At 41.2% G+C, this 20,992-nt stretch overlaps 2 protein-coding genes across 4 annotated transcripts in view; one reads left to right on the forward strand and one right to left on the reverse strand.

The window, feature by feature from the left end:
• The first annotated feature begins 312 nt into the window (after window positions 1-312).
• On the forward strand, window positions 313-17,081 carry LOC117505777. Of its 3 annotated transcripts, XM_034165321.1 has the most exons (6): window positions 313-384; window positions 10,398-10,677; window positions 10,714-11,040; window positions 12,434-12,510; window positions 14,387-14,638; window positions 14,725-17,081. In XM_034165321.1, the coding sequence occupies exons 2-6, from the start codon at window positions 10,461-10,463 to the stop codon at window positions 14,983-14,985; spliced, it is 1,134 nt and encodes a 377-aa protein (XP_034021212.1). In that variant the 5' UTR covers window positions 313-384; window positions 10,398-10,460; the 3' UTR covers window positions 14,986-17,081. The 3 variants fall into 3 exon arrangements, with proteins under 3 accessions (XP_034021212.1, XP_034021210.1, XP_034021211.1); XM_034165319.1 differs by having other exon boundaries at window positions 10,398-11,040; XM_034165320.1 differs by having other exon boundaries at window positions 331-384; window positions 10,401-11,040.
• Window positions 17,082-18,468: 1,387 nt separating this feature from the next.
• abcf3 (ATP-binding cassette, sub-family F (GCN20), member 3) overlaps window positions 18,469-20,992 on the reverse strand; it is a 166,852-nt gene continuing 164,328 nt past the window's right edge. The window contains exon 22 of the mRNA XM_034165315.1: window positions 18,469-18,480. The gene's annotated coding sequence lies outside the window, so the exon portion shown is untranslated. The remainder of the gene's footprint in view (window positions 18,481-20,992) is intronic.

Here is a 20,992-nt window from a genome sequence, read left to right on the forward strand (position 1 = left end):
CTACCGAAGCATTTACTGAAAAAGTCTGAAGGACTGAAGAGCTTCACTCCTCATGTCTGCAACATATACATTTTACATTATATTTATATAGCACTTTACACAGTGCTGAAAGACACTTTACAGAACAGAGAAAATAACACAGAACAAAGCAACTTTATTGTAGAAAGATAAAAAATTAAACAAGAATATAAAATCAAGCCTTCACTAGAATCACTACGATGACCCCTCCAAGATGCCGGCCGCATTTCTTGCACGTCAGTGACCAATGCGGCGTCTCCTCTTGTCTATCCAGATCAGTGGCTCAGCCTTCGTCACGTGACCACCGCGCCTTTCACTGCCGGAAACACTACGCTGCTCCAACTTCGCCACAACCAGCGAAAACAGGTTTGAAAAGTTTCTAAAAGTCCTTCACAGCGTCATTTTAATCCGTTCTTTGTGGGCCTTTAACATTTAAAGGTGATATCTAGAAAACTGCTTTCTAACAAAGTCGCTTCAGTGTCGTGATCAGAGTTAAAGCGTCGGTTCGGACTGGATTTAAAACTTTGATTATTAATCATATTAATAGAATGAAGGCAAAGCCTTTAACCGAGCAGCGTTTCTCTCTCGATGGAAAAATATTGAAGTTGTTTGATTGAAAAACTGTAAAAATTGAAGATTAAATAGACAGATATTCGCCCTTTAACTGTTCATGGACGTCGGGCCTCTGAAAATGCAAACCGCCCTCCAAAAGCATGCTATTGTATTAATATTACTTTAACAATTTTCTTCAGGGGTGATGAGTTTATTTAAAAAAAGTCATGTTTACACCACAAAAAATATTTATTCTCCTGACTTATGACACGCTAACAACATGTATTAATACACTGAGCGATAATGACAGTATCGTAAAAATATCACATTTTAATTCAGTGAAAGTAGATACTTATGCTATATACATTGTAGAAATTTTAATTACAGGAGAAACTTGAAACTGGATTTTTAATTTTCCCAAACTACTTTGTTGATCAAAGTTATTCGATCATGTGGCTCACTCAGTGTGTTCCTGTGCCAGCCTTTTGCTGGTGTCCAGCTTGACGACACACTGTTTCTATGCGTTTCTGGGAAAACCTTCTCCCATCATGGTTGTTCTCTACTTCCTGTGTGAACTTCCTGTTTGCGGTGATAAAAAATGTGCTTCCAGTTTGCAGTCATGAAGAAAACCGAGCTGGATGGACTATGAGAATACACTCGCACTCATCTGTCATCATCCTCGCAGTTTACTACAGACACAGTTTACTATACTCACAGTTTACCACAGACACAGTTTTCTATACTTACAGTTTACTACAGACACAGTTTACTATACTCACAGTTTACTACAGTCACAGTTTATTATACTCAGTTTGCCACAGACAGTTTACTATACTTAGTTTACCACAGACAGTTTACTATACTCAGTTTACTATACTTACATTTTACCACAGTCACAGTTTACTATGCTCACGGTTTACCACAGTCAGTTTACTATACTCAGTTTACTATACTTAGTTTCCCACAGACACAGTTTACTATACTTACAGTTTACCACAGACAGTTTACTATACTTACAGTTTACCACAGACACAGTTTACTATACTCAGTTTACCACAGACACAGTTTACTATACTCACACTTTGCCACAGACACAGTTTACTATACTTACAGTTTGCCACAGACACAGTTTACTATCTTACAGTTTACCAGTTACAGTTTACCACAGTCATAGTTTACTATACTTACAGTTTACCACAGCCACAGTTTACTATATTTACAGTTTACCAGTTAGTTTACCACAGTCATAGTTTACTATACTTAAAGTTTACCACAGTCACAGTTTACTATACTTATAGTTTACCACAGTCACAGTTTACTATACTTAGTTTACCACAGTTACAGTTTACTACCACAGACACAGTTTACTATACTCAAAGTTTACCACAGACACAGTTTACTATACTCACAGTTTACTATGCTCACAGTTTACCACAGACACAGTTTTCTATACTTACGGTTTACCACATACACCGTTTACCAAAGTCACAGTTTACTATACTTACAGTTTACCACAGACACAGTTTACTATACTCACAGTTTACCACAGACACAGTTTACTATGCTCACAGTTTACCACAGACACAGTTTTCTATACTTACGGTTTACCACATACACCGTTTACCAAAGTCACAGTTTACTATACTTACAGTTTACCACAGACACAGTTTACTATACTCACAGTTTACCACAGACACAGTTTACTATACTCACAGTTTACCACAGACACAGTTTACTATGCTCACAGTTTACCACAGACACAGTTTTCTATACTTACGGTTTACCACATACACCGTTTACCAAAGTCACAGTTTACTATACTTACAGTTTACCACAGACACAGTTTACTATACTCACAGTTTACCACAGACACAGTTTACTATACTTACAGTTTACCACAGACACAGTTTACTATACTCACAGTTTACCACAGACACAGTTTACTATACTTACGGTTTACCACATACACCGTTTACCAAAGTCACAGTTTACTATACTTACGGTTTACCACAGACACAGTTTACTATACTCACAGTTTACTACAGTCACAGTTTATTATACTCAGTTTGCCACAGACAGTTTACTATACTTACAGTTTGCCACAGACACAGTTTACTATACTTAGTTTACCACAGACAGTTTACTATACTCAGTTTACTATACTTACATTTTACCACAGTCACAGTTTACTATACTTACAGTTTACCACAGACACAGTTTACTATACTCACAATTTACCACAGACACAGTTTACTATACTCAAACTGTGTCTGTGGCAAAGTGTACTATACTTACAGTTTGCCACAGACACAGTTTACCACAGTCACAGTTTAATATACTTACAGTTTGCTACAGTCACAGTTTACTATACTCGCAGTTTACCACAGACAGTTTACTATACTTACAGTTTTCCACAGACACAGTTTACTATACTCACAGTTTACCACAGACAGTTTACTAACAGTTTACCACAGACAGTTTACTATACTCACAGTTTACCAAAGACACAGTTTACTATGCTTACGGTTTACCACAGACACCGTTTACTACAGTCACAGTTTACTATACTCACAGTTTACCACAGACACAGTTTACTATACTTACAGTTTACCACAGACACAGTTTACTATACTCACAGTTTACCACAGACACAGTTTACTATACTCACACTTTGCCACAGACAGTTTACTATGCTCACAGTTTGCCACAGACACAGTTTACTATACTTACAGTTTGCCACAGACACAGTTTACCAGTCACAGTTTACTATACTTACAGTTTACCACAGACACAGTTTACTATACTTACAGTTTACCACAGTCACAGTTTACTATACTTAGGTTTACCACAGACAGTTTACTACAGTCACAGTTTACTATACTCACAGTTTACTACAGTCACAGTTTACCATACTTACAGTTTGCCACAGTTTACTATACTTACAGTTTACCACATCCACAGTTTACTATACTTACAGTTTACTACCACAGCCACAGTTTACTACCACAGTCACAGTTTACTATACTTACAGTTTACCACAGTTACAGTTTACTACCACAGTCACAGTTTACTATACTTACAGTTTACCACAGTCACTGTTTACTATACTTACAGTTTATCACAGTCACAGTTTACTATACTTACATTTACCACAGACAAATCAAATCAATTTAATTTATATAGTGCCAAATCACAACAAACAGTTGCCCCAAGGTGCTTTATATTGTAAGGCAAAAGCCATACAATAATTACAGAGCAAGCACTTGGTGACAGTGGGAATTAAAAACTCCCTTTTAACAGGAAGAAACCTCCAGCAGAACCAGGCTCAGGGAGGAGCAGTCTTCTGCTGGGACTGGTTGGGGCTGAGGGGAGAGAACCAAGAAAAAGACATGCTGTGGAGGGGAGCAGAGATCAATCACTAATGATTAAATGCAGAGTGGTGCATACAGAGCAAAAAGAGAAAGAAACACTCAGTGCATCATGGGAACCCCCCAGCAGTCTACGTCTATAGCAGCATAACTAAGGGATGGTTCAGGGTCACCTGATCCAGCCCTAACTATAAGCTTTAGCAAAAAGGAATGTTTTAAGCCTAATCTTAAAAGTAGAGAGGGTGTCTGCCTCCCTGATCTGAATTGGGAGCTGGTTCCACAGGAGAGGAGCCTGAAAGCTGAAGGCTCTGCCTCCCATTCTACTTTTACAAACCCTAGGAACTACAAGTAAGCCTGCAGTCTGAGAGCGAAGCGCACTATTGGGGTGATATGGTACTAAGAGGTCCCTAAGACAAGATGGGACCTGATTATTCAAAACCTTATAAGTAAGAAGAAGAATTTTAAATTCTGTTCTGGAATTAACAGGGAGCCAGTGAAGAGAAGCCAATATGGGTGAGCTATGCTCTGTCCTTCTAGTCCCCGTCAGTACTCTAGCTGCAGCATTTTGAATTAACTGAAGGCTTTTCAGGGAACTTTTACGACAACCTGATAATAATGAATTACAATAGTCCAGCCTAGAGGAAATAAATGCATGAATTAGTTTTTCAGCATCACTCTGAGACAAGACCTTTCTAATTTTAGAGATATTGCGCAAATGCAAAAATGCAGTCCTACATATTTGCTTAATATGCGCATTGAATGACATATCCTGATCAAAAATGACTCAAAGATTTCTCACAGTATTACTAGAGGTCAGGGTAATGCTATCCAGAGTAAGGATCTGGTTAGACACCATGTTTCTAAGATTTGTGGGGCCAAGTACAATAACTTCAGTTTTATCTGAGTTTAAAAGCAGGAAATTAGAGGTCATCCATGTCTTTATGTCTGTAAGACAATCCTGCAGTTTAACCAATTGGTGTGTGTCCTCTGGCTTCATGGATAGATAAAGCTGGGTATCATCTGCGTAACAATGAAAATTTAAGCAATGCTTTCTAATAATACTGCCTAAGGGAAGCATGTGTAAAGTGAATAAAATCGGTCCTAGCATAGAACCTTGTGGAACTCCATAATTAACCTTAGTCCGTGAAGAAGACTCCCCATTTACATGAACAAAATGTAATCTATTAGATAAATATGATTCAAACCACTGCAGCGCAGTGCCTTTAATACCTACGGCATGCTCTAATCTCTGTAATAATATTTTATGGTCAACAGTATCAAAAACCACTGTCACCACCGTCACTGTGTTTACCACAGTCACAGTTTACTATACTTACAGTTTACCACAGACACAGTTTACCACAGTCACAGTTTACTATACTTACAGTTTACCACAGTTACAGTGTACTATACTTACAATTTACCACAGACGCAGTTTACCAGTCTCAAGTTTACTATACTTAGTTTACCACAGACACAGTTTACTATACTTACAGTTTACCACAGTCATAGTTTACTGTACTTATAGTTTACCACAGTCATAGTTTACTATACTTATAGTTCACCAGTCACAGTTTACTATACTTACAGTTTACCAGTCACAGTTTACTATACTTACAGTTTACCACAGACACAGTTTACCAGTCAGTTTACTATACTTACAGTTTACCACAGTCATAGTTTACTATACTTACAGTTTACCACATACTCAGTTTACCAGTCACAGTTTACTATACTTACAGTTTACCACAGACACAGTTTACCAGTCATAGTTTACTATACTTACAGTTTACCACAGTCACAGTTTACCACAGTCATAGTTTACTATACTTACAGTTTACCACAGTCATAGTTTACTATAGTTAGTTTACCACAGCCACAGTTTACTATACTTAGTTTACCACAGTCATAGTTTACTATACTTACAGTTTACTATACTTACAGTTTACCACAGACACAGTTTACCACAGTCACAGTTTATTATACTTACAGTTTACCAGTCATAGTTTACCAGTTACAGTTTACCACAGTCACAGTTTACTATACTTAGTTTACCACAGTCACAGTTTACCACAGTCATAGTGTACTATACTTACAGTTTACCAGTTCCAGTTTACCACAGTCACAGTTTACTATACTTACAGTTTACCACAGTCATAGTTTACTATACTTAGTTTACCAGTCACAGTTTACTATACTTACAGTTTACCACAGACAGTTTACCACAGACACAGTTTACCACAGTCACAGTTTACTATACTTACAGTTTACCACAGTCATAGTTTACTATACTATACTTACAGTTTATCAGTTCCAGTTTACCACAGTCAGTTTACTATACTTACAGTTTACCACAGACAGTTTACCACAGTTACAGTTTACCACAGTCACAGTTTACTATACTTACAGTTTACCACAGTCATAGATTACCACAGTTACAGTTTACCACAGACACAGTTTACTATACTTAGTTTACCACAGTCACAGTTTACTATACTTACAGTTTACCACAGACACAGTTTACCACAGTCACAGTTTATTATACTTACAGTTTACCACAGTCATAGTTTACCAGTTACAGTTTACCACAGTCACAGTTTATTATACTTACAGTTTACCACAGTCATAGTTTACCAGTTACAGTTTACCACAGTCACAGTTTACTATACTTAGTTTACCACAGTCACAGTTTACCACAGTCATAGTTTACTATACTTACAGTTTACCAGTTCCAGTTTACCACAGTCATTTCAATTCTTGAAAGGGTAGTTGTAAAACAGCTAACTGATCATCTGCAGAGGAATGGTCTATTTGAAGAGTTTCAGTCAGGTTTTAGAATTCATCATAGTACAGAAACAGCATTAGTGAAGGTTACAAATGATCTTCTTATGGCCTCGGACAGTGGACTCATCTCTGTGCTTGTTCTGTTAGACCTCAGTGCTGCTTTTGATACTGTTGACCATAAAATATTATTACAGAGATTAGAGCATGCCATAGGTATTAAAGGCACTGCGCTGCGGTGGTTTGAATCATATTTATCTAATAGATTACAATTTGTTCATGTAAATGGGGAATGTTCTTCACAGACTAAAGTTAATTATGGAGTTCCACAAGGTTCTGTGCTAGGACCAATTTTATTCACTTTATACATGCTTACCTTAGGCAGTATTATTAGACGGTATTGCTTAAATTTTCATTGTTACGCAGATGATACCCAGCTTTATCTATCCATGAAGCCAGAGGACACACACCAATTAGCTAAACTGCAGGATTGTCTTACAGACATAAAGACATGGATGACCTCTAATTTCCTGCTTTTAAACTCAGATAAAACTGAAGTTATTGTACTTGGCCCCACAAATCTTAGAAACATGGTGTTGCAATATCTCTAAAATTAGAAAGGTCTTGTCTCAGAGTGATGCTGAAAAACTAATTCATGCATTTATTTCCTCTAGGCTGGACTATTGTAATTCATTATTATCAGGTTGTCCTAAAAGTTCCCTAAAAAGCCTTCAGTTAAATCAAAATGCTGCAGCTAGAGCACTAACAGGGACTAGAAGGAGAGAGCATATCTCACCCATATTGGCCTCTCTTCATTGGCTTCCTGTTAATTCTAGAATAGAATTTAAAATTCTTATTCTTACTTATAAGGTTTTGAATAATCAGGTCCCATCTTATCTTAGGGACCTCGTAGTACCATATCACCCCAATAGAGCGCTTCGCTCTCAGACTGCAGGCTTACTTGTAGTTCCTAGGGTTTGTAAGAGTAAAACGGGAGGCAGAGCCTTCAGCTTTCAGGCTCCTCTCCTGTGGAACCAGCTCCCAATTCAGATCAGGGAGACAGACACCCTCTCTACTTTTAAGATTAGGCTTAAAACTTTCCTTTTTGCTAAAGCTTATAGTTAGGGCTGGATCAGGTGACCCTGAACCATCCCTTAGTTATGCTGCTATAGACTTAGACTGCTGGGGGGTTCCCATGATGCACTGAGTGTTTCTTTCTCTTTTTGCTCTGTATGCACCACTCTGCATTTAATCATTAGTGATCGATCTCTGCTCCCCTCCACAGCATGTCTTTTTCCTGGTTCTCTCCCTCAGCCCCAACCAGTCCCAGCAGAAGACTGCCCCTCCCTGAGCCTGGTTCTGCTGGAGGTTTCTTCCTGTTAAAAGGGAGTTTTTCCTTCCCACTGTCGCCAAGTGCTTGCTCACAGGGGGTTGTTTTGACCGTTGGGGGTTTTCTGTAATTATTGTATGGCTTTGCCTTACAATATAAAGCGCCTTGGGGCAACTGTTTGTTGTGATTTGGCGCTATATAAAAAAAAAATTGATTGATTGATTGATTGATTGACTATACTTACCAGTATACTTAGTTTACCAGTTACAGTTTACTATACTTACAGTTTACCACAGACATAGTTTACCACATTCATAGTTTACTATACTTACAGTTTACCACAGACATAGTTTACCACATTCATAGTTTACTATACTTACAGTTTACCACAGACATAGTTTACCACATTCATAGTTTACTATACTATACTTACAGTTTATCAGTTCCAGTTTACCACAGTCACAGTTTACTATACTTACAGTTTACCACAGACACAGTTTACCACAGTCACAGTTTACTATAGTCATAGTTTACCACAGTTACAGTTTACCACAGTCACAGTTTACCACAGTCATAGTTTTCTATACTTACAGTTTACCAGTTACAGTTTACTATACTTACAGTTTACCACAGTCATAGTTTACTATACTTACAGTTTATCAGTCACAGTTTACTATACTTACAGTTTACCACAGTCACAGTTTACTATAGTCATAGTTTACCACAGTTACAGTTTACCACAGTCACAGTTTACTATACTTACAGTTTATCAGTCACAGTTTACTATACTTAGTTTACCACAGTCACAGTTTACCAGTCATAGTTTTCTATACTTACAGTTTAACAGTTACAGTTTACTATACTTACAGTTTACCACAGTCATAGTTTACTATACTTACAGTTTACCAGTTCCAGTTTACCACAGTCATAGTTTACCACAGTTACAGTTTACCACAGTCACAGTTTACTATACTTAGTTTACCACAGTCACAGTTTACCAGTCATAGTTTTCTATACTTACAGTTTAACAGTTACAGTTTACTATACTTACAGTTTACCACAGTCATAGTTTACTATACTTACAGTTTACCAGTTCCAGTTTACCACAGTCATAGTTTACCACAGTTACAGTTTACCACAGTCACAGTTTACTATACTTAGTTTACCACAGTCACAGTTTACCACAGTCATAGTTTTCTATACTTACAGTTTAACAGTTACAGTTTACTATACTTACAGTTTACCACAGTCATAGTTTACTATACTTACAGTTTACCAGTTCCAGTTTACCGCAGTCACAGTTTACCAGTCACAGTTTACCACAGTTACAGTTTACCAGTTGCAGTTTACAAATCATAGTTTACTATACTTACAGTTTACCACAGTCATAGTTTACTATACTTACAGTTTATCACTACCCTAACTCCGAACCTTAACCCGAACCCAGCTATACTCCCCTCACATCATCACTTTGGCATCTTAATTTAATGTTAGCGATGCTGTCAGATGTCATTGTGTGTCGCTGTCTGCTCAGCACTTAAATTCAGCGTGTCTTTTTGTTGTTTTGTTTAGTTTACCACAGTTAGAGTTTACCACAGTCACAGTTTACTATACTTAGTTTACCACAGTCACAGTTTTCTATACTTACAGTTTAACAGTTACAGTTTACCAGTTACAGTTTACTATACTTAGTTTACCACAGTCATAGTTTACTATACTTACAGCTTACCAGTTCCAGTTTACCACAGTCACAGTTTACTATACAGTTTACCACAGTCACAGTTTACCAGTCACAGTTTACCACAGTTACAGTTTACCAGCTACAGTTTACCACAGTCATAGTTTACTATACTTACAGTTTACCACAGTTACAGTTTACCACTACCCTAACTCCGAACCTTAACCCGAACCCAGCTATCCTCCGCTCACGTCATCTGTGCCAGTCACTTTGGCATCTTAATTTAACGTTAGCAATGCTGTCAGATGTCATTGTGTGTCGCTGTCTGCTCAGCACTTAAATTCAGTGTGTCTTTTTGTGAAAACGATGCGTTAAAGCTGCATTCAGCACATCCAGGAACACCTGCAGGTTGTTCAGCCTTTCACTGGCTGTCGAGCATCGTGATGAGGACTAGGACAGTCTGATCCAGTTGTCTCAGGAACTAAGTCTGTTGTTTTGAAATCCTTTCAGACTGCGTTGTTCTTCACATGCCGATTAGCTGCCAGCCTACGAGCCATTCTAGCCCTAACAGATGGCATTTCATGCAGTTATATCTTTTTGGATGATGATGAACACAGTATCTTCTCAGCTGATGTCTTCATGCTCCATGAATCAGTGTTTGTTTTCTCAGAAGAATGCAGAGATCACAGTCTGAGAAGGCAACCAAGACTGTAGCTGGACCACCAGCTTGGGGATGGACACGGAGGACCAACTCACTGCGGTTAGGTATCACCCAAGCATCACAGCGCCAACACCTGGACATGCTGTCCCAGCGACAACCACAACCACTCAAACCCAGAAGACCAGGAAGAGCAAGGTGCATCCTCCTCCTGGGTCCAACAATGCTGCCAAGGCACAGCAGGACAGTCCCAGTTCCAGAAGCAGCCACACCCCTCAGATGGATCAGGGCCCGAACAGGAGACCATTTCCTGGTCCAAACCAAAATGAAAGACGAAGGCCTCAGAAGTCTCCTGTGCCACCAACTCCAAAAGGGGTTGAGAAAATCTCTGAAGATACAGTTTCTCCCCAAAAACCACAGCCGACAACCAGTCGTGCCGGTCCCAGGCCAAAAGATGTGGATTTTGGAGTTAAGCTAACAAGGGATGAAGTGGAGGAAGTGGAGAAGCAAACCCGTGGACAGAGGAAAAACAATAACTGGTTTGCCTGGCGAAAGAACCGGATCACGGCTTCAATGGCGCACCAGGTCTCAAGCTGCAGATTTGTTAACCACAAGAGCGACACTCCAGCCCCTTCCCTCCTGGATATGATCACAGGTAGGCCCCGCCCTCTTTGACAAAGGGCCCAGGTGTTGTAACGGTCCAAATAGTCATGTGTCAGAATGACTTGTTTTCATAACAGCTAGCTTTGGTGTGGGCATTAAAAATTATGACCCACTTATTTTCTCAGTAATTATTAAATGGAGCTAATGTGATCAAGCTACTGAGAGCTTCTAAAACTGCTGTCACTGTTAGCATCCAAAACTAAATCACACGATAATTTCAGTTGAGTGGTGGGCAGAAGTCTGAGATGATCTGTTAGGAGAATTAACAGCACAATAATACATATTATTCTAAATATTTTAAATAAAGTGCTTAATAAAACACAGACACGGTCCTCCTAGCAGCTAGCGGCCTCTTTGCTGCTGGAGCTCTGGACTTGTCTCAGCAACAACACATTTGCTGCCACTCAAAGGGACCGCGCCCCTAATTTTGATCAGTCACTCACATGTGAGGCTGGACAGAGGTTGTGGCACCAAGAACCGGCTCCTGACAGGATCCTGGTTAGACATGAGACCAGTCTTCTTGGTGTAGTTGATTTAAAACAGCTGGAAAGACTTTGTGTCCAATGAAAGGTTTGTTCATGAGACTGAGATGAGAAGGATCACTGACACTGTGAGGAAACATCAGACACCACATTTCAAGTGGATCAGAAAAGGGATGGATGACTCCAAATTTGAGAAGCTAGTGAGAGAGAAAGGAAGTGTGAGTTAGACCCCATTCAGACTTTGGTCGCATCCACCGAGAGAGAGATAGGACTTTTTGAATCTGAACAGTGTGATTCAGATTTATGGCAGTGGACTGGGCTGGATTTGAGCAGGATTCACCAAGGTCTGAAGGCAAATGTGGCTAGAATCCAGCTAGGTCAGGGAATCCAGCTAGGTCAGGGAATCCAGCTAGGTCAGGGAATCCAGCTAGGTCAGGGTTTATTATGTCATACTTCCTCACTACATTTATGTACCCTCAGCGTCCTTGCCACTGTGGCGGCGTTCAGTGTGGCTGTGATGGTGAGGACAGCAAACGACCTACTTTCTATGTGGCACCTTCTTGCCAAGAGAGTCTGCTGAGTGCGTTCCCTTCTTGCACACACCCGCACTCATGTCCAAACACATCTCTTTCGGCTTGAGCCAGATTGAGACTGTGTATAGGATGAGCCCTGTTTAAATAACAGGTTTTATTGCTAACTGGAGAGAAAGCAATCGGGATCGAGTGTGGCTCAAGCCAAACAGCCAACACCGGTCTGAACGGGGTCTTAAGCTTGCTAGGGTTAAAGATGTTAGGGTTGGAGGTTCATCTGAATACAGCAGGGTCAGACTTTCTGTGGATGGGTTAAAAACCTGAGTCCCCAGTTCTTCTGATGACTGTAATGATGCTGACTTCCTCTCATCAGGTCAAAGGCGGGGCTTCCGGACCGAAGCCATCAAGTGGGGAATCAAGAATGAGGGCAACGCAGTCAACAAGTACAAGGTACGCTTCAGCACACACCTATGAAGGACTGCGGTCCAACTGTAGACCTCACACTGTGGTCCAACAGGAGGACTGTACATGGACAGTGGCATTTTAGGACCATCTGAAAAGACTGAGGACCAGTGGTCCCTTAATTCACAGGGAGCAAACAAACGTGATGTGAGTCCAGAGGCAGAGAAATGTCACATTTATCATTTCATGTTGAAATGACGTTCTGGGCTGAGATAAAGACAAACACGTCTGCTAGTTTTAGAATTCAATAAGGACAAAGTCCAAGCCACCTTTTGTACCAGGTGTGGTCTTGCTCCTGGTGAGGCCACACCCACTGACCATGAGAGTCTGTGTCCCACTTCAGGGTCTGTGCCCTTCTAAGGTCTGGGTCCAACTTCAGGATCTGCACTCTTCTAAGGTCTGTGTCCCACTAACTCTTCAGGCTTCAATCCTTCAGACACAGATGAGGCTGGAACAAACCGTTCTGAAGTGAGACGGTCTCGGCCACAGAGCGTTTTGCTGTTGCGGTTACGTTTCTGCGCTCCTACCTCCTGTCATGTGGAAACCTTGACAGCTGTATGAGCCAAGCTGCCACCTAGTTTCATAATCCATTTTTCAGTACTTAGTGATGATTCACATACAAATATGACTTATTTACAATAATACATACGGGGCCTCCCCTTTTCTTTTTTATTTCTCAAGTTTTAGCTTTAAAAAAAAATTGTGCAATGACTCCTGGGATTGTTTGGGCGGTGAAGGATCCACATGACGTGTCCTTCATTTTTGGGAGGAAAGAAGGCTGCGAACGTCGGCTGATTCACCAAATCAAATCAATTTTATTTATATAGCGCCAAATCACAACAAACAGTTGCCCCAAGGCGCCACCAGCAGCCTTTGAGACGGGACACTCACCTGAGTTTCGTGACTTATGACGTAAACAGGTGATGATTCCAGCCTTTGACACATGCGGCCGCTGGACTGGGACTCGGCCTCCGTGGTTCTGTTCTGGTGCGTTGTCAGGCACAATTTGGGCCAGTAAAATTAAAAGTCTTTCACACTTATTTAAAAAAGCTCCTATAAATGTGAGCTGGTGGAGGTCAAACAGTGACACCATGACGCTGATACCCAAAGACCTCAAACGTGATCATCATCCTACAGAAGAGGACAAACCTGCAGGGGGCCTAAATAAATCTCTGAGAATCTCACAGCAACGCTGTCTGTTGTGTCTGTGTGTGTGTGTGGGGGGGGGTCACAGCACTGACCTTATTAGCAGAAGGTACCCTTTGATATCTGTTCACCCAGATATCAATTGGTACCTGACACATGGGACTCTCAGCAGGACACAGCACATCCTGATCAGGACATGTGCAGAGTCGATATGGTTAGCAATAAAATCACCACTATAGCATTTTGCAGGAAACTGTTGTAGCGGTGGCCCATATGCCCTAATATAAGGTTCATGGTATTTTTCACTTTTTGGACAGTCTTACTAGTCCCCACGATATGACTCCCTTTAAAAATGAACCTACTGTATTTAAGTCTAGTTATTCTAATGAAGTATTAACTTGTTGTGGCTCCCCTGAGGATCCAGTTCAAGTGTCACAGGGTATTTCCTGCTCAGTTCCCAAGGTTAAATCTGGGCAGACTTCAAGAGCAGACTGTTTCTCAGGAATCTGTGTCTGATCTAGTGTGAGGACTTGCAGATAGGTGGCTCTTTTGTATTAAAGGGGACATGAACTTTGATTTTTATATCTGAGTCACATCATGTTGTCAAGTCAAAGTTTATGTCACAAAGTCTGAACTTTTGCATGTTTTGGATCATGAAAGAATAAAATGTTCTAAAATAACTTTCCTTTTTCTCATGACTGTATGTCTGTGTGTGTAGGAGTTGAAGAGTGCGATGCTTGGCCGGCCGATCTCGGTCCAGAACTGTGGTTTGTTCATCGACCCTGAGCGGCCCTGGTTGGTAGGCAGCCCTGATGGCATCGTGACGGACACACAGACCGGCCAACGGCTGCTCTGCCTGGAAGTGAAATGTCCTCACAAGCACAAAGACAGGACAGTGGAGGACGCCTGCAGGGAGGATCCCCACTTCTGTCTCTCCCTGCAGGATAACGAGGGTCAAGAACCTCGAGCCGTAAGTACATGTATCAGATTCTGGTCCTGAATCTTGCGTCTTCATCCATAACTTCATGTAATGTGAGGTGTCCTCTGGATTTTCAGGCTCCAGTTTACTGCCTGAAGACGAGTCACCCGTACTACACACAGATCCAGTGTCAGCTGGCGGTGACCGGTCTGCGGCAGGCTGACCTCGTGGTCTTCACTCTAAAGGAGACTGCCATTGTACCCGTGACATTTGACCCTGTCCTGTGGGAGCAGACTGTGTCCAAGTTGGAGAAATTCTATGAAAAGGCCATCCTGCCTCACGTCAAGAGAGAGAGACAGGAGGACGCGGCGGCGGCGGTCAGAACACCGGAGCAGTAGACAGATCGACTGAAATGTGATTCCACTGTGCGTTGCAGCACTTCTTATTTTGTCCATCCCGGTGTATGAATTCAAAACCTGCAGGCTGTTCAAGGACTCTCACATTTATGGTAACTGCTGCATAGATGCCCGTCATCACATTTTTTTCTCATCACGTCACAATGTGTGGCTCACTGCCGCACGCTGTCAGGCCCTGAAGACTTTTTATTACCCTTTTTATTAAATTGCTGCGACGCTACGTGCGTTTTCCCGTCAGATATTTTTCCATGACAGACCGTTACCATGACAATCCGTCCGGATTGTGTATCATGCACTTGGGCCCTTTGTCAAAGAGGGCGGGACCTATATGTCTTTGTTTGCAATTTTCACGGAGTGAAATAAAACAAAAAGCGAAAAGAGAAAATGGAAGAATTAATAGCAAATGAGCTCAACGTGGACAACAAGAAGAAAACACAAAACTCCCAGCCATCAAGAACAGATTGAAAACTTCGTTACAAACCAGGAAGCTAAAAACATGATTAGAAAAACCAAGTCGGACATGAACATACTCCATAAATATTGAAACAGCATCAGAAAAAACACAGATTGAAAGTTGACCAGCTAACGAGCGGACCGTCTGTTCAGCTAGCGGAGGTGAAGAATGCCAACAGGTCCGACGACGAACCCAACACCGTCAGCAGGTTTCATATTCTGGTGATACCGCAAGTTTTTATATATATATATATATATATATATATATATATAAAATCAGACCTCTGTGTTTTTGGCACAGACCTGGTTAACGCTCAGTCCGTACTGTCAACACCTCGGTCTGACATTTTCCGGTGCAGACCTCGCGCTCAGTTAATAATCCTTTAAAATAAGTCTGTATTATTTTTCCCCTTTTTGGTTTGGTTTTAGGGTGGAGCCTATCCCAGCAGTCCATGGGCAAGAGGCGCGGTTCACCCTGGACAAAAACAGGGTTTGATGAAGGTACTCTTATTTTGAGAGGACAACCCAAATGTGGGACAGTGTCATTAGTCATAGTTTCCAGTTAATGTTACCATTGATTAATCGATGACTAAATAAACTGGTGCTGTTCTGTTCACATCCATGTCTTGGCTCTTGGTTCAGGCCGTTGGATGATTCCGTCGTCCGGCACAGATGGCCAACCAACATTACGATGTGGATTAGATTAGATTGAACTTTACTGATCCCTTGGGAAGACTCCCTCAGGGAACCCGCTAAAGAAAATGAGAGCAGGACTCCATGATGAGGTGAATGAGCTGAAATTTTAAGAGCGAACATGGAGCGAGCTGCTGTTGACGAGGAGTTCTAAAAGAGTCTTCAGAGTTATTAGACAGACATTCTTCATGCGCTTCATTTGAGCGCGTCTGTACAAACGTTTTCAAAGAAACCGCTTAACGGTTTCAGATTGACTCGGTCCAGGTTGATGGATTAAAGTTTTATTTGAGGTGTCCTTTCTGCGAGGATCAGGACCTCGGTTCAGGAAGGAGGTTCACTCCACTTGGACATGATTTATCCTGAGATTTCTGTTCCAGAACAGCTGATGGATTTGGAGTAGATTCACTCTGAGCCCCGACACCGAGACTCACCGTGGCAACCTTGGACCAAAACAGAAACTCATTCTGCTTATTTTACACTGCCAGACTGAGAACTCCTCACACAGGCCCTCAACCAGGTTAGGTTCCCAGGCTATGTTCCCATAGTAACGGACTCTGTCTCAGGTTTGATTGACAGGGCCCCTGACAGCTGACTGATGACGTCACAGCAGATGAACTCAGTCCGCTGGATAAACGTTACATCATCTTTGTTTTGTTGTTCCAGTCGAGGGTTTGCTTCTTAATGTTGCTTGTGTGGTTAAACTGCCCCCTGTGGGTCACACGGCAACTTGTGGCCATCTTACTAAACAAAGAAATGCAAATGTATCGCGCATTCATGTCCGCTGTCACTTTGTCGCAACTTTGTGTCCTCAGTGTTTCAGAAAGCAGCTTCAACAAACCCCGAGTGTAACCCACCAGGGATCACAGTCCAGATGAGCTCAGAACGGCAGATTATTAGTTCAGTGTCTCTGACTTCGGCTCATCTGGAGGAAAGCAGATAAAGTCCAGATCAGTGGATCACAGATAACATGATTCACAGTAACAACAAGAGGAAAGAAGAAATAAAAAGCAGAGTCCAGTGATTTCTCCACAGAAATATCCATGACTGAATTACATCAAGCAAGCAACAGTGGCTTCTGGTGGCCACCAGGGCCATGCGCTTAGCAACCTAAACGACATGCTCATGTCCTGATTTAACAAAGTTCTGTTCACTGGTCTTCATCTGGGTCATCACAGTCCACGATTTCAAAGCTGAATTTGCCATTTTTTTTTCTGGACACAATGACAGATTCACTACATCATACTAATGCTAATCACACACAATATCAGTTGTGTAGCACACACACCCAGGCTGTTTCGGACATAATTCCCCATGTCAGATGTTGTTCGGAAGGAAATGCAGCCACTTTTGATAACACTGAGTTTTATGCCTTAAGCTGGACAGACTCTGTATGATGTTTTCAATCGTTGTACTCGGCTCCAGAACAAACTGTACAACAAAACTGTACGGTGTACAAGTTCAGAGCGCACGATTTATGTTCTCACACTATACGGCCCGATGCTCTGATGCGATCTGTCTGCTCACGTACGTTCAAAAACCACGTCGGACTCGTGTTTCCAGAAGCAAAACGTAAACAGCTTTATTTTTTTCTTTTTCAAACTTTATTTACATTTCTTAGTTTTACAAAAACTCTCAATGGGAGACAAAGTTTAAAAAAAGAAGACTTTAAATGAGTTGAAGAATAAAGGGGGAAAAGAAACAGAAGCTGCTCTTCCAAAGAGATGATCACTGTTTATGCTTTCTCTGGTGTTTGTACAGACACAGTGCGAGAGGTTGGACACTTGTAGCGCTTCAGTGGCGGGATACCCTCACGACGGCCGAACAGATTATCAAACAGGTTTGATTTTCATCTGACCATACGATTGCTGATCGGGAGGTGGTCGTGAGAGGTTAAATGCACCTCGTTACTCCATGTATACTACACGATGCAGGATGCGCCATTAAGCTGAAACTCAGCGTGATCCAAAAAATTCTCACACGAGTGAAAAATCGGCTGAAAAAGGGCCAAAACTCGCACAGTGTAAGACCAGCTTTACACAGGGGCGTGTCACACCTCTGTTGATCAAATCCGTTCACACATTCATGTCCTCTGCCGGACATTTATCAAACCTGTTCACACATTCCTGTCCTCTGCTGCTGCCTGATTAAACCGGTTTACACGGTCATGTCCTCTGCTGCTGCCTGATTAAACCGGTTTACACGTTTATGTCCTCTGCTGCCTGATTAAACCGGTTCACACCTCACGGCTCAAAGTTTCAGGGTTCTGTCGATTGCCACAAAAAGGGTTTTCATGTGCTGTATACAAAGCCTTGATTCTTGCTTTGTTTTTGACTGCAGACAGAGGAATGTGTATTCGATGGTCTTCTGTCCTCTATGGTTACACCCCCTGTTGAGTACAAGGCGGGTGAACAGTATTTCCGATGTGAGCCTGAAAACTGATTTTGCTGTTTGGTTTTTTTTTTTACTTTTCTGTGAATAAAGCACACGCCATGCATGTTTGAATGGAGAACTCATGTCCTTTTCTTGCTTCCGACTCAGTTTCTACACTGGTCACCCCATGTCTGTTTTCCAGCATTTTTGAAAGACACTCTGGCATCAGGATGACAGCGAACGCAACGACGAATGCAGAGTCACTGAAGTTCCCAGAGTTGTGGGAGTCATCTGTTGCTGCCTGGTTTGCCCAAACTGAGGCGCAGTTTGTTCTTTGAGTGATGCCATTTTTGAGTGATGGTGGTGTTTTTTTTTTTCTCTTTTGACTAGTGGTGGTTTTTTTTTTTTTTTTTTTTTTTTTTGACTGGTAGTGTGTTTTTTTTTTATCTTTTTTTGACTGGTGGTGTGTGTACTTTTTTTTTTTTTTACTCTTGGACTTTTTTTTTTTTTGACTGATGGTGTTTTTTTCTGACAGGTTTTTATGATTGTGTGTGTGCGTTTTTTTTTTTTGTTTTGTTTTTTTCTTTTGACTGTCGGTGTGTGTTTGACACTTTCTTTTTTTGACTGTGTGTGGGGGTTGACTGTTGGTGTGTGTTTTTTTTTTTGTTTTTTTCTTTTGACTGTCGGTGTGTGTTTGACACTTTCTTTTTTTGACTGTGTGTGGGGGTTTTATGTTGGTTTTTGACTGTTTTTTTTTTGTTGGGTTTTTTTTTTTAAGGTCTAGGTTTTTGTTTTGTTTTTTTGACTGACTTGTTTTTACTGTTTTTTTGGACTGATGGTGTTTTTTTTTTTCTAGCGACTGATGGTCTGTGTTTTATACACTCAACAAAAATATAAACGCAACACTTTTGGTTTTGCTCCCATTTTGTATGAGATGAACTCAAAGATCTAAAACTTTTTCCACATACACAATATCACCATTTCCCTCAAATATTGTTCATAAACCAGTCTAAATCTCTGATAGTGAGCACTTCTCCTTTGCTAAGATAATCCATCCCACCTCACAGGTGTGCCATATCAAGATGCTGATTAGACACCATGATTAGTGCACAGGTGTGCCTTAGACTGCCCACAATAAAAGGCCACTCTGAAAGGTGCAGTTTTGTTTTATTGGGGGGGGATACCAGTCAGTATCTGGTGTGACCACCATTTGCCTCATGCAGTGCAACACATCTCCTTCGCATAGAGTTGATCAGGTTGTCAATTGTGGCCTGTGGAATGTTGGTCCACTCCTCTTCAATGGCTGTGTGAAGTTGCTGGATATTCAATCAATCAATCAATCAACTTTTTTCTTATATAGCGCCAAATCACAACAAACAGCTGCCCCAAGGCGCTCCACACTGCAAGGCAAGGCCATACAAAAATTACGAAAAACCCCAACGGTCAAAACGACCCCTATGAGCAAGCACTTGGCAACAGTGGGAAGGAAAAACTCCCTTTTAACAGGAAGAAACCTCCAGCAGAACCAGCAGTCTTCTGCTGAGACTGGTTGGGGCTGAGGGAAAAAAACAGGAAAAAGACATGCCATGAAGGGGGGCAGAGATCGATCACTAATGATTAAATGCAGAGTGATGCATACGGAGCAAAAAGAGAAAGAAACAGTGCATCATGGGAACCCCCCCACAATCTACGTCTAAAGCAGCATAACCAAGGGATGGTCCAGGGTCACCCGATCCAGCCCTAACTATAAGCCTTAGCGAAAAGGAAAGTTTTAAGCCTAATCTTAAAAGTAGAGATGGTATCTGTCTCCCTGATCTGAATTGGGAGCTGGTTCCACAGGAGAGGAGCCTGAAAGCTGAAGGCTCTGCCTCCCATTCTACTCTTACAAACCCTAGGAACTATAAGTAAGCCCGCAGTCTGAGAACGAAGCGCTCTAATGGGGTGATATGGTACTATGAGGTCCCTAAGATAAGATGGGACCTGATTATTCAAAACCTTATAAGTAAGAAGAAGAATTTTAAATTCTATTCTAGAATTAACAGGAAGCCAATGAAGAGAGGCCAACACGGGTGAGATATGCTCTCTCCTGCTAGTCCCCGTCAGTACTCTAGCTGCAGCATTCTGAACCAACTGAAGGCTTTTTAGGGAACTTTTAGGACAACCTGATAATAATGAATTACAATAGTCCAGCCTAGAGGAAATAAATGCATGAATTAGTTTTTCAGCATCACTCTGAGACAAGACCTTTCTGATTTTAGAGATATTGCGTAAATGCAAAAAGGCAGTCCTACATATTTGTTTAATATGCGCTTTGAATGACATATCCTGATCAAAAATGACTCCAAGATTTCTCTCAGTATTACTAGAGATCAGGGAAATGCCATCCAGAGTAACGATCTGGTTAGACACCATGCTTCTAAGATTTGTGGGGCCAAGTACAATAACTTCAGTTTTATCTGAGTTTAAAAGCAGG

The sequence above is a fragment of the Thalassophryne amazonica genome, unplaced genomic scaffold (genome assembly GCF_902500255.1).
Source record: "Thalassophryne amazonica unplaced genomic scaffold, fThaAma1.1, whole genome shotgun sequence".
Lineage (NCBI taxonomy): Eukaryota > Metazoa > Chordata > Actinopteri > Batrachoidiformes > Batrachoididae > Thalassophryne > Thalassophryne amazonica.